The following is a 14,341-nucleotide window of genomic DNA, read 5'->3' on the forward strand; positions in this document are numbered from 1 at the left end:
TTTACATTGATAAACTTTTTTGCCAATGTCTTTATTTGTTATTGAAACTGTCTTTACAATGTTTATTTTCCCTGTTCAATTTTTCCCAAGTTTTACAGTGAACTAGAACATTAAATTTGTATTCCTGTTTGTTTGTTCAAAATTTGATTAATATATACAAAACGTGTCTTACTTTAATCTTTCATTTATTTCTATATATAGTATGATACTTGGAAAAACATACAATTAAGAGATCACCTTATTTGTATATTACATTAAAAATTGATTTTATTAAATAGCAGTATCTTAGTTAATGTTTTTAGTGAGAGAATCATTTTAAGTATCCTATTTAAAATTGTTTTTTAATAAATTTTAAACAATTATATTGATAATATATTTAATTTATTTTAGAATTAATATTTTCAACAGCAACCTTTTTTTAAATTTTATTTTTAGATTTATTTTCCCCTAGATGCTATCCATAAAAAAAAAAAAAAAAAAAACGTTTACCAAATATCATTTTGTAATTTCATTAATTTCTAGCTGGAAAAATAATCCTGTGTAGATAGAAAAAATGTTTGGCTTTTATTGTTTTTTTTTTTTTTTTTAAATTAAAAAAAAAAAAACACTTACGAAAAAAAACTGAAAAGATTTCATTTGTTTGTTTTATTTTATTGCTTACGGCAATACAGAAATCTGTAAATTTTTACCACATAATTCAACGTCATTTAATACCTAAAAAAAATGACCCCCCCTCTAAATTCCACAATATATATATATATATACCTTCCTCCATTCAATATAAATACTTCTGATCAACTCAACAATCAGAAAAATCATAACTATTCACTGTAGAGATCCCCAGAGGCTGGAATGTTTGTTTTTTTTTATTTTAATAGCTTCTTTCCTTCAACTGCAAGGGTTTTGGAATTTCCTCCCTACTGTAAAAAAAAAAATGTAGAAATTTAAATGTAATGTGAACAAACATCTCATTGCTCAGCTCCCCGCTACAGATACCTTTATAGGTATGAAATATGTGTCTAGTTATAGTGCTGAAAATCCATTTAGACATGTTTCTAGTAGTAGTGTTACAGCAACACGAGAAGCCACCCTAAATAAACAGTGAACATGACATCCAAACCAAAACTGACCGAGAGAAAACTTGGTCTTCTTTTATTTAACCATTTTGGATCCCCAACGGAGCCTAAACGTGCATAATCACCCTTTGTAATTAAATGGTTCTAGGTTCACATGCCACTGTTAACAGTAAAGTTTTAACAACTCCTGCAGCTGCATTTTCTCCTGCAAACTTACTTAGAATTTGCACAATTTGAGTCTTTGGAGACTAAAGAATGTCAATAAATGATATCAGCATGAAACGCAACGTCTAGCCACAAAGGTGAGCTGCAATATTGTGAAACAACTTTCTATGTACGACACGTATATACAGGAAAAAAAGAAAGAAAAACTGAAAATTGCTAATTAATCAAGGTTTTATATTTTTTGAAAATTAGCTGATGTGATTGTTTTTCTTCACATCAGCCCATTTTGAGAATCTTTGAACAATAAAGATGAAACGTCACTGAACATATAAACAATTTTTTCTTCAGTATTCATATTAGATTATTATTTCCATAAGTATCATACAATGATAAAACTTGGATGTTTTCATCTTTAAGCCGTGAGAGGTAATTCATGTTTGATTTTCATAGACCGAGATGGATGTTTTATGCTTCCCTAAATTCAACATGTCATTACTTTTCAGAACAAACGATATTCAATGCATCTTAAATAGTATGTGATTAATTCAAGCGCCCAGTAATATGTTTGAACCAGGTAACACCGGGTATATACAGCTTATATATATATATTCATGTAAAGCAACAAAGTTCCAAACCGAATATCTGAAAGGAATAATGCTTAATGTTTCATTCACACATTTGCTTTTCTCCATAGACCTCTTCATTCTGGTTCATGCTAAGGTCTACAAGCTGCCATGACCTTCAGCAATCAAGCCAAAAACTACTTCATAAAAACAAACAAATGAACAATACAGGTGATGTTTATAGCAAAGCCTTCACCTGTAATAAATGAAATAAGGAGAGAAAATAGGGAATGTGATCTAGCTCTATGGCAGCTTGCCACAAACTTTGGTGTCATTCAATGTTAGTGAACGGTGGGAAGAGGTATAGACTGGGGGGTGGGGATAACACTCTAGTAAGGTTTTATTTATCATGGAAAAAGAGTGAACTCCTGAATGGTGTTGAATGTAGTCCTACTATTGGCAGGTTTATTATTAATGCAAGATGTGAAAACTTTTTTACGAACAGAACAGACAAGAAGGATTTATTTCATTTTAATTGAGAGTTTCAATGGAATATTATCTGTACTCTTAAATTAAAAGCAAACTTATCTATTCTTACATCTTAAACATTTATAAACAACTAGCAAATTACTTAATGTTGTTCATATATCATAAAAAAAATAACAGTGATGAATAAAAAATGTATGTATACTAGCAAAAATATGCTCCTTACGAAGGGAGCATATTTTTGCTAGTATATATTATGTATGTGTTCAGTTTGCTGATAAAAAGCCCATTGTTACAATTTCTTGATATATGCCCTTCCCCATCCACTCACTAGGAAGTAATGCATGAGAGGAGTATCTTATGACAACAGAACAGATACTACACTATTCGCCTAAAAAAGCAAAAAGAGAATGATATCATAAGATGACAAAATAAATACTGTATCACCCCCCCCTCCACCCAAATATAAGGAGGAGGTAATATCTGGGAGCATGGAAAGAATAAGCAGATACTAAACTCCCTAACCACCCCTCCCTAAAAAAAGAGGAAGAGGTAATGCCTAGAAGGATGGTCACATAACAAAACAGATACTACACTACCCTGCTCTCCATCCTGAATTGAGCATTCAAGGTTACTTGAACAGAAACTGATTAAGCTTGAGACAGACACAAAATCTGTTAGTAAGAGGTAGTAACACTAGAAAGTTGTATGATAATATAAATTCTATCTTCATAGTAATGGCTTAATTCAAAAAAATTTTTGCAATTTAATATCTTTCTTTATATAAATACATTTCACATGTTTTAATAAAAAAAAACATTTTATATTAACTCCTCCCCCCCCAGACTTTTTTCTTATGAACACACTTCATAAAATTGAGGTAAAAACTAAGAGAAATCTGAATTTTCAGCTATATTTGAACAAAAGAACCCATTTTTTTTCTACTAGTCAAGGGGATAAAACTAGTCTGTTACAAATATCGTAATTCTCTTACTTAAACCGAGAAATCTTTTGAAAAATACCAAATTAAATACACCAGAACAGTGGTAATTCAAAGAGATATTTTTTGATTTTATTAAAGTGTGATCCTATTTTATTTCAAAAATCCGAAAGTTGTTTTAGGAAAAGCACCACAGTTATCCTTTTTGTTGTTCTGCTTTAGAGGGCCGAATGACTGCTTATAGTACCACGGTGGCACATGAATTGGTTAAAACGAGGCCTTTCCTCTCATTTGGTGTCTTTCTAATTATAATTTTTGAATTCCTCACCCTTGAAGACATAATTGGGTTAAATTTAGGTCTAAGAGGATTATTTTTAGCTCCAAAATTGCAAATTTTCTAAAACTTCTGGGTTCCAAAATAGAGTGTCATGGCGCATAGATTGCTTATTTCTGGAATGAAATCAACCCTCTGAAAAATATGAGTTCCTTTATTCAAATATAGCTGAAAATACAGATTTCTCTTAATTTTTACATAAATTTTATGAGATGTTCATAAAAAAATCTGAGAGGGATGGTGTCAGCACTAGATGATGTGGACTGGCGGGAATTAAAACTCCCAGGCTAATTCGATTGTCACCCTTGAACTCTGATACCCGGAGAGCGACACAGCCACGTTATTTCCTGTTTCTTATATCTCTCCCTCTTTTCCGCTGAACTCTCGACCAGTCAATATGTAACCAAGAACTGTGGTTGGAATGGCCACCCAACCAGCGCTCCTGACTAATCCGTCAGCCTCTCATTAATCGCAAATAATGTTACTCCTTTCTCAACAAATGTTATTCTCAATGAACGCTTACTATCTATATCCTTATTATTTCACGTGTATATTTATGTAAATAAATCTACATTCTTTCACTAATATATATATATATATATATATATATATATATAGGTATGTTTTTGTCATCCTTATGCAACCATTTGCTTCTCAATCACTATCATTCAGTTCATTTAACTACACATGAGGACAGGATCGTCTATAACACAAGCAGACCATACTGTCCCTTCTACAGGCTGGAATGTCCCTCTGGCACATTGTTTCTATAATGTTATTACTTTTTTTGTTGTTTTTAATCTGCAAAGATTTTTGCTCAAATCAATTTTATAGATTGCATCTTAAACAAAACTTATTACAAAGCTGCTGTATTTATAGAAACTTTGATTAATACATGAAGAATCAACCCTCCAACACATTTCAAAGAAATAATACAAATGAGCAGATTTTTTTTTAATTCAAAAGAAAAAAAGAATGTAAAAGCCAGGAGCAACATTAAAAAAATCACTTTGGATAATTTATTATCAATTTATTGTTCTTAAAAAGGATCAAACACTTTTAAAAAAATATATATTTTTAGTTTTATTAGTTTATTATGTAAGAAGTAAAGATATAAAATGATTATAAAATAAGCGTTGCACATTTTGTAAAACTTATGGGCCTCCAATCTTTAAAGATAATTAAGACCAAGTCAAATGTTAAAAAACAAAGTAATTCCGGTTGAAGTGTGCTAGCTTCAGGTTATTCCGACACGCAATGAATATCATCTTAGAAGAATACCTGCGTGATGAAACATTTATAGTGATGCAAATGCTGCAAAATCCTTCAATTGCATGAGCCAACATTAATTAAGTTCAATGGCCAGGAGAAATCCAAGATGCCTGGAAACAATTTTAAGATGAGCAGAGAAAGGCTGGCTTGAATTCAGTTTTCCTTTTTCTGGCTAAGGCATTGAAAATGTGATCAACAGCATAAAAACTAAATCACTAGACTTCTTTCAAGAGAGAATCTATGAAAGGTTGTCTTTGCAATGGAATGTTGATCATGAAGCAAGAGTTGTATAATCCAATTCTTTTAACATGACATCGGCTAAATCCAGTGGAAACAAGAAATACAAGCTGACCACAAGCAAAAGTTAACATGTTATCTTTAAAGTTTTACTTTCCCCAGACTGCTGCTAGAGTTGCTCTACCAGGGCTTTAGAGGTTTCATCTATTTCACCAATAGTTATAAAGTGATAAATTTATAGTTGTTACAAAAGTAGTAGAAATAAAATAACTTCATAGACACTTATAATATTCCTAAGCGGTTTTTCATCTAAAAACCAGAGTTCAACCAGAGTTTAATCATGGATATAAAATGTATAATTATATAAAATCTAATTTATATAAGTCAATGTTTGTTAGTGTGTTACAGAAATTGTTTTGTTATGAGTTAGAGCATTCAAATAAGTTTAGTAAGGGTTAGAACACAAAATTTTTTATTGCTTCTATCTAGGATCAATTATCAGTTAGGTTCATAAAATAACTAAAACATTAGAATATAAAGAAATGAAATTCATGTTTAACATTTTTTTTTTTTTCTTAAAACAAAAATACAATTGAAAGAATATTTTAGTAAAGAATTTATTTAAAATATTTTTTTAACATTTAATTATTTTGATTGATTGATATTTTTAAGATTTTAAATGAACAAAATAATTTCAATTTGTTAAAGCTGTTTGCCATTTTAAAACTTGTAAGAATAGTTTTTATTTATTTTAAGAAAACACCACCAGGCTAACAGTTATTTTATTACCAGACTTCATATTGAAAATATTACTTTTAACTTTTCTTTTGAATTAAAAGCCATGTTTAATTTCAGAAGAGTTTTCGATGGGTAGCTAATCTGTATAAGTCCTGGAGATGAAAAAGAGTTTTCAGTGGGTAGCTCATCTGCCTATAAACCTCAGATTTAAAATTTTGCAGGCAAAGAGCAAAGATCTTTCCTTGTGTGAACATGAAAAATAATGTGTGGGAATTCTAAAAGATCCAATATTTTCATGGAGCACTTCCAGTTACTGATTGGTTGCTAGCAGAACGTGGCTCCAATTGATTGGTCAGTTCCTATCACCAGTGTCTATACGTAGAATCTTCCAATTTTCTTTAATGATACCCTCAACTTATATAAAAAATATTGCAACATTTTCTTTCACAGTAGAGTATCGTTAGTACAAAGCACAATTTAAAAAAATGTCACTCAGCTGTACTGTCGCTGATAATTCACCGTCGCTGTGCTCAATTGCTAATCGACCTTTTGCCTTGGTTCACCAGTCAAAACTGACTGCTGACTATTTATTTAATCTCTATGAGTGCAAAGATTTGGACAAAATAGAAATATAAACAACTCTTAAGTGAATAACAGAAATAAGGTTAATACTTACTGCAATTTGTATTTCCCTTTTACATACGGATAGGTCATGGTCATTATTGACATACATTCGTTTGAGGGCATACTTGTTGCCATTCTGAGCACGAACCAAGAAGACAATAGCAAAGCCACCTGTGAAAACGAAAGAAAAACAAAAATGAAATAATTAGAAATTGTAAAAATAAAGTTTTGTCTCCTTTTCTTCTACAAATTTTGATGGAGTTATTTATTACACTCAAGTTAAACAACAAACTATTTCAAAGTGAAGTGTGACTGTATGATGGACAAAGCCACTGACATGATTCCAATTAATAGCACCTTACATCCAAGTGGCAATATGCCTTATTTGGGACAAAAAAAAAAATAAATAAATAAAGTAAAATGTTTTATATTTTGTATGACTAAGAATAAATCATTTTTTTTTTAATATAGAAATTATTACATTTCTGAATTTTTGAGATGAGGATTGCTTAAGATTTTTATTTTATAACATATATTCAAACAAGGTAGTGTTTGAATATATGGTTAAGTGTAAGTTTTACTCATTTTGTGACCAAATTTCAAACAAGTTTTACAGTTCATAGGTCACCTTCTCAGTTATATTTGAAAAAAAAAATATTATTTCAATTTTCGTTCAGTAAAACAAGTTATAATAAAATTACTGGTGTTTAAGAGTTCACAGAATATGTAAGGAATAGAGAGACGTTTTTTCTGATTGGCTGTTGGTTACCGTAGCAACCAAATCTGTTTGCCCTCCTTGAAATGTTTTCATTTGTTGCACGTCCGCGTTATTTGCTCTGTCACCACAAATACGTCGATTCAGCTACCACTGTCACTTATAATTAACTACTGTCTTGATATGTCACTCAGCGGTACTGTCGCTGATAATTCACCGTCGCTGTGCTCAATTGCTAATCGACCTTTTGCCTTGGTTCACCAGTCAAAACTGACTGCTGACTATTTACTTAATTATGTTTTATTTGATTTTTTTTATTTAGTCAATTTAATAAGTTGGTAATAATTTTTTTATGGATTGTTGACAAAGCAAAACTTGGAAAAATAATAGATTACATAAAAAAAATGCGAGCATTAAAAGTAATATGGTTAAGATTAAACTTAGTACCGTAAAAGGACTAGTTGGTAAAATTGGAAAAGAAAAAGATATTCTAGTACAAAATATAAATTTATAACTTAAAATATTACAGCATTAAGAATTGATTATATAATGTGAAATTTAATTTTTTTTGAGCATCTGCTACTCATCAATATGCACGAAAGAGGTGTTTTAATAGTTGCCAAGGCAACAACGACATCTGGAAATGATGTAGAATGTTTCAGTTAGAAATAACACAAGAATGGATAAGCTTAAGACGCGGCCATTCAATGTGTATTTAGCGATGAAAATACTTTACAACTAAAAGTACGACAGACCAACCTAGATTTGTGGATGTATCAAAACGGTTTCTTTTGAAATTGTATATTTCAAATTAACATCGGGGTGGGGTGGGGGATGCATAAAACAATAAGAAAGAAAAAAATTAATCACAAAATGTTAACATCTTCATCTTAGGTTAAGTGAAGACATTTAACGGTCATTGGAGAAATTCTCTTGGATCGATGCATTTACAAAAGCTTTTAGAACTTATGATTTGACCTTTAATCCAGATAAAAAATAAATAAATAAATAATAATAATAATAATAATAATAATAATAATAATAAAAAAAGTTAACACATAAAAATCAAAAACTTTTTCTTCTGGATCAATGATTTAAGTTTGGCAAACTGATAGTTTTCGAAAAAAAGTAATATGTTAAGGACAGCTCATCCATGATATATATATATATGTATATATATATACAATTTATCTCCACTTCCTTTTATCTACATTTCTTTTTTATCGAATCCTTTTTCATTCCATATAAAAAATGTTCACAAGATTTTGAGGAACATGCATTTGTCTCTGGTGAGTTTTTTTAGTGGTCTTCTGCGATTGAACAAAATACAAACATCAACAACACATTTGATCTACTGAAAATTCATTTCAAACAAATTTACACCAGTTAAATTCTTATGGTCAAAAAAGTAATATTTTGAAGACAGCTAATCAAAGGTTAGTATTGATTTTGGGAAAGAATGTCTACTTAATGTCAAATATGTTAGAGTTATAATTATGCAACTTTTCAAATGAAGTTTTTTATACAATCCAGCACATTTTGAGTCAAAAGAAACTTCTGAAGTAACAATTTTCATCCAAATTGACTTCATGTATCAGATATTAAGCAGCAAGGAGAGAAACATTTACTTTTTGTCATAAAAAAATTTGCTTATTTTCATTTTAGATTCTTAGTACAACACTGATAAAATGGTTACAAATGCTACAATTTTGATTTCATTGGAAAATTAATAAACAACGTCTTTTAAGACATTTTTCCTGCATAACTAAAAACAAATTTCTTTATTTTATTATTATTATATAGAGAATTAGTATTCTTAAATAGAGGAGATTTATTTTGCCATCTAATTTACATCTATGCTCGTGGTGTTTATAGACATGCAAATTAGATGTCTGCTGAAAGTCTTTCTGTAAATACAGAAACGAAGAAATATTAGAGAGTCGTTGCAACGAGAGAGAGAGAGAGAGAGAGAGAGAGAGAGAGAGAGAGAGAGAGAGAAATACGTACATAGCAATGAAAGAGATGGGTGATTTGTTTAATTATAAATTATAGTTAATTAGAACATTTAAAACAATTTATAAAAAGTAGTTCAATCCTAAAACTAAGGCATACTTTAGATAGCAATACACATGAAAAAATTGAAATGGCTTAAAATATTTAAATATTGGTATATATATAGAAAAAGCTTGATGAGCTAAGAAAGAATCTTTTAAATTTTTTTAAAATCCAATTCTAAAATATCCCCCCAAAAAATCAAAGATTAAGGAAGTTATGACTATGCTTCACATGTTTGGTTATTTTTCCTTCTTTAAAATCATATGCGTTTCGACACATTTTTTCACTACTTTTTCAGTGAAAATGTTATATCTTTGTTAAAACACAAGATTAAGTAATGAAATTTGCCATATAACTATATTTTGTGCAAGGAATCAGAATATGCTCCTGAAAATCTCCATAAATTAATGGTTAATCTGCAGTAAATGCAAATAAATATGCTGCAATTTCTTAAAAATGCCATGTATCCATTAACAGAAAAGAAATTAGAGAACTCAAAATTGAAATGTAATGCATTATATGTACAAAAAACTGAAATTTAAATCTCGGACTGTTTAAAAATGAATATACTGCAATATTTCTTTGGTATTATTGTAGATTAATACCTTCCATTACCTTCCCCATCTGACCACCTCTCCAAAATATGTAATTCTATGTGTGAACACCTTGAAAAACTTTGATGAAAGATAAATATTATTTTAGAATTTAATGTAAAATGACTCCCCTATTTTGAGCCATTTCAGCATTTTAGGGCAGTTAACCCATTTTTTTTTTCTATAGGAGATAAATCTGTTTTATTTTTTTTCCTTCTAAAAGGCAAATATGTGTGGTTTTAAGAGAGTCTTTGTGCAAATATGAGAGGGCGGGGAAGTTGCCACTCTGACTTTAGGTTAATGATAGAGCCAAGGGAAATTATGTGTGAACATCCTGAAGACTTGATAGAAACAAAACAAAAACAATTTTAGAATTTAGAATAGAGGGGGGTTGGTTTCACATAAATTTAATGTAAAATTATTCACCATTTCGAGATCATTTTAGAGTTTTAAAACAGTTGACCAATTTATTTTTTTATGAGAGATAAATCATGCACTTTTTTTAAGGAAGGATCTGTTTTTTATTTGTTTTGTTTTTTTAGACGCTTATATGTAGCTTACCAAGGAATTTTGTTTGTTGGGGAGCTTGCCATTCAAACCTAGGCATTATTAGAGCTAAAGAAGGTTTGAGGAGGAGGAGGCTTGCTACTCATACCTAGGGTTAGAGGTAGGATTAAGGAAGTTTTTTTTTTTTTTTTTTTTTAAAGAGCGTTTGACACCCATATTTATGGTTAGTGGTTCATAATTATTGGCTTTTGAAAATGTTATGGCTTAGATTTTCAACATCAAATTACTTTTAAATATATAGACTTATGTAAATGAGGAGTGTGAAACTTTACAAGAATTACGACAAGCAGACAAAAATAAATTTTATTTAAAACAAGTGACGTCACTAAAAGAAAACGTGACGTTTGGAAAAGGATTTTTTGCTCACCTATTTAAATATCCAAAACACTTTTTGCTAAAACTGACAAATCGTTGACAAATTTTGGATGAATTTGATTTTTATTCCTAATTACATTTCTTGTCCGAGTGACAATTTCATTAAACTTTCCAGTTTAAGACGTTTTTTTTTATTTCTCATCTTCATTAGAAACTGAGCACCCCCCCCCCCCCGAAATATTTAAATATTGATTTTGCATTTTTTTTTTTTTTAAATAATTGGGTGGATTAGTGTCCACCGGAGGTATTTTTTACAACAGTATTCAGCGTAGTGTACTCCATGTTAGAAATAGCTTTTGGAATAAACACCCCCAACCTTGAAAGCCATTCTTAACATGGGGAGGTTGGGGGCGTTTATACTGCGCTGGGGCAGGTTGTAAAAAAATACCCCATGCGATTGCTGAAAAATGTTGTAAAAAAGATGGAAAAAAAAAAAAAAATATTGGAGGTGAGGCAGGTTCCACTCGAACACGTGAACCAAATAAATCATTTTTCACATTTCCGGTTGTTTAAAACAAAGCAACAATTCAACGTTAAAAACAAATGCAATGGATAAAAGTGAACACAAGTTACATGTTTACAAAGCTTATTTTCTTGTCTTTTTAACCATGTAAATATTTTTGAAATTTGACCAGAAAAAACGCCGACCTGGTTGGGACTGCTTTAATTATATATTCTGATAACCGACTAGCTCTAATAAAATAATGTTTTGATTACAAAATAGCTCTAACTAGACATTTAAGAACATTTTTTTATATTCATATTTTTATTTTATTTTTTTTCTAATTTGTTCTGGAATAAAAAGTTAAAAAACCATCTGTTTACAGCCGTGCTATCGCTGATAATACTGATGCTGCTACAAATAGTTTTTTTTTTTAATAGAACGATTTTTTCTGGGTATCATGATTTTAAATTGCTAGCTACCACAAGAGAAAAGAACATAAAATTATAATTTTAATGGATAAAAACAAAACATTTATTTAACAGTGGGTGTCTGAAGGAAATTTTTTTTCAAATTTTTCAATACCAGTTATGTTGAAGTCTTTAACACAACAAAATAAGAGGTCAAAAGTATTTCGGACACCTCATACTATTCGTTTCCAAATTTCATGACAAAATTCTTAATACAAATGTGATACGAGCATTTACAAATGGGGAGGAGGGGCATTACATTACAAAACCTCACCAAAAATGCCGTTTTATGATGTTAACATTTTTATCACTTTATTTGCTAAAAACTCTTAAAATATGAATTTTTAAAATGGAAAGATCGGCAAAACGAAAAACAGAGAAAAGAAACATACAAAACCCAAATAAGAAACAATAAAAAAAAAAATCAAAAGAAACGATGTTATAAATGGAGCAGAACGAGAAATAAAACAAAATTGAAGTAAAAAAATAATTTTTATTTCAAGGAAAGAAAATGTAAAGTTTTTTGTTTTGTTTTTGTTTTGAACCAACGTAAAAGTAAACGTGGTGCGTTTCACTTAAATTGCAGTTCCGTTTTTATAGAAACCTAACCAGTGTTCATCTGTAATTGTCTCCTGTGAATGGCCACGTCCGGTGTAAATGGGTGGCGGTGGTAGTTTGAATTTATTAGAGAGAGAAGAATTTACTACTTCCATTGATCGTAACCGGTTTTAGCAGTGAACTCTCACCAGATAAAATATAGGAAGCCCTGATCAGCGAGGTAGTGGATAGGTAATATGCCTATAAAACCCTTCAGATAGCGCAATGCAGTTTGTGTACAGTATATCTGCATAAAATCTCTAGATTTTCAATCCTATTAAGGTCAAACTCGGAGGGGAAAAATGAGTTCATTTTATTTATATAGAGAAGAGATAGGATCACTTCCTTATAAAAATAAACGTTGATCAAGTCACGGTTAGTATAAAAAATGCATGACACTTTATGGTAATAAACATATAGAAATGTTTTCAAGACTTCCAAGTTTTACTCTATTTGATTATTTATACACCAATACTAAGTATGAAATTAGTTTCCCACTAACTGTGGATAATATGGCAACTCTTTAATTAATCACACACACACACACACATATATATATTGATGCCTCTGTTCAGTCTCGAAAGACAAAGGATACCCCCCCCCATAGGGGCAGCTGCGCAATCCCCCAACCATACCTCTCCTGACTCAGCACTGTGGCAAGGAGAAGTCCAGGATGACTGGAAACAATGCCGAGATAAGCGGAGAGCACATACAGAACCTGGAAGCCTTAAATGGTCACCCATCTAGGACTGGCCAGACTCCTCATTGCTTAACTCTGGCAGGAACAGGTGTGCCAACATTTATGTTAAGCCTTTCCTGTTATGTGGGTTATTTGAAATTAACATCTTGGTTTGGTCATCGTCTGTAGAGGGTCTGCCTGAGGGTTCTTCATGAGCAAAACTAAAATCTCCACTTCCACAGAGTTCTGTTAGCTAAGTATCTTCACCATACATTGTACATATCTTTTGTTCTGTTGTTAGTAAGGAATTTTTGCCTTTATGGAAATATATCATCAAGTGTCTAAAATGAGTTTTACAATCGGAAATATACCATCAAGTGTCTAAAATGAGTTTTACAATCTTCAAAAGGGTTCCAAAATTGAATAATTTTTAACTTTCTCTCTCAGAAGATAGCTTTAAGTATGCTCTAACCAGAAATCTAAGGATACCATCTGTCAATTTTACATATTCTAACATCTTGAAAAATGAATGCCAAAAAATCAGCACAAACTTCATGGATAACCTCAGAGTTTGTGTGTGTGTGTGTGTGTGTGTGTGTATATATATATATATATATTTAAAAGAGTGTAGCCATCTTTTAAATATAATATTTTTCTCTCTCGGAACTACACAACCATCACACATATATAATATATATATATATATATATATATATATATATATATATATTTGTTTTTTATACAAGCATTAATATGTCACTACACATTCATGAGCATGTTTCAGTCAGCTAGTTACTAGAGACCTCTTCAGGTAACATAGCTTATATAAAAGCTAAGTCCGCAATCCAGTAACTAACTTGTAACTCGCTGACCAAAAACCATGCTCATGAATATGTAGTGACATATGTATATTTATTTGTAAAAACAAATAAAAAGTATATCTTGCTCTACTTTGCTATTGAGATATTCTGTGTTAACCTCAATAAAACTTCATTGATTTCTTTGCCTCTGGAAAATATTAACCTGGGATTATATATATATATATATATATATATATATATATATATATATATATATATATATATATAAAGCAAATTTCAGCATTAAATAGCTTCAGAGTTAATTTGCCATTAGACAAATCAAAGCATTAGGTGTGAAACTAGCTAGAGTTCAAAAGCTCAAATGCAAAAGGATTTCTTTAAGATATTTTTAAAATGTGTCTTGAATTAAAAAAAAAAAAGGCATCTCAAACGTAAGCATAACCTGCAGACTGATTACCCCCCCCCCCAAAAAAGTATACTCACATTTTTTATCAGACAAACCAAGTTTCAAATAAGCAGATGATATATATATTAAAATGGATAATATACATTGGATGCCAAGTTTTATATATTAACAAAAAAACAAAAAAAA

The 14,341-nt window shown here is 30.4% G+C and overlaps 1 protein-coding gene across 6 annotated transcripts in view; it reads right to left on the reverse strand.

The window, feature by feature from the left end:
* The window catches only part of LOC145295851 (uncharacterized), a 423,706-nt gene that overhangs the window by 290,754 nt on the left and 118,611 nt on the right, over positions 1 to 14,341 (reverse strand). For all 6 annotated transcript variants that reach the window (XM_080141574.1, XM_080141571.1, XM_080141576.1 and 3 more), the window contains exon 2: positions 6,488 to 6,606. In XM_080141574.1, coding sequence (XP_079997700.1) covers positions 6,488 to 6,606 — 119 coding nt within the window. The remainder of the gene's footprint in view (positions 1 to 6,487; positions 6,607 to 14,341) is intronic.

The sequence above is a fragment of the Euprymna scolopes genome, chromosome 16 (genome assembly GCF_053919585.1).
Source record: "Euprymna scolopes isolate OS-2025 chromosome 16, ASM5391958v1, whole genome shotgun sequence".
In the NCBI taxonomy this organism is placed as follows: Eukaryota; Metazoa; Mollusca; class Cephalopoda; order Sepiida; family Sepiolidae; genus Euprymna; species Euprymna scolopes.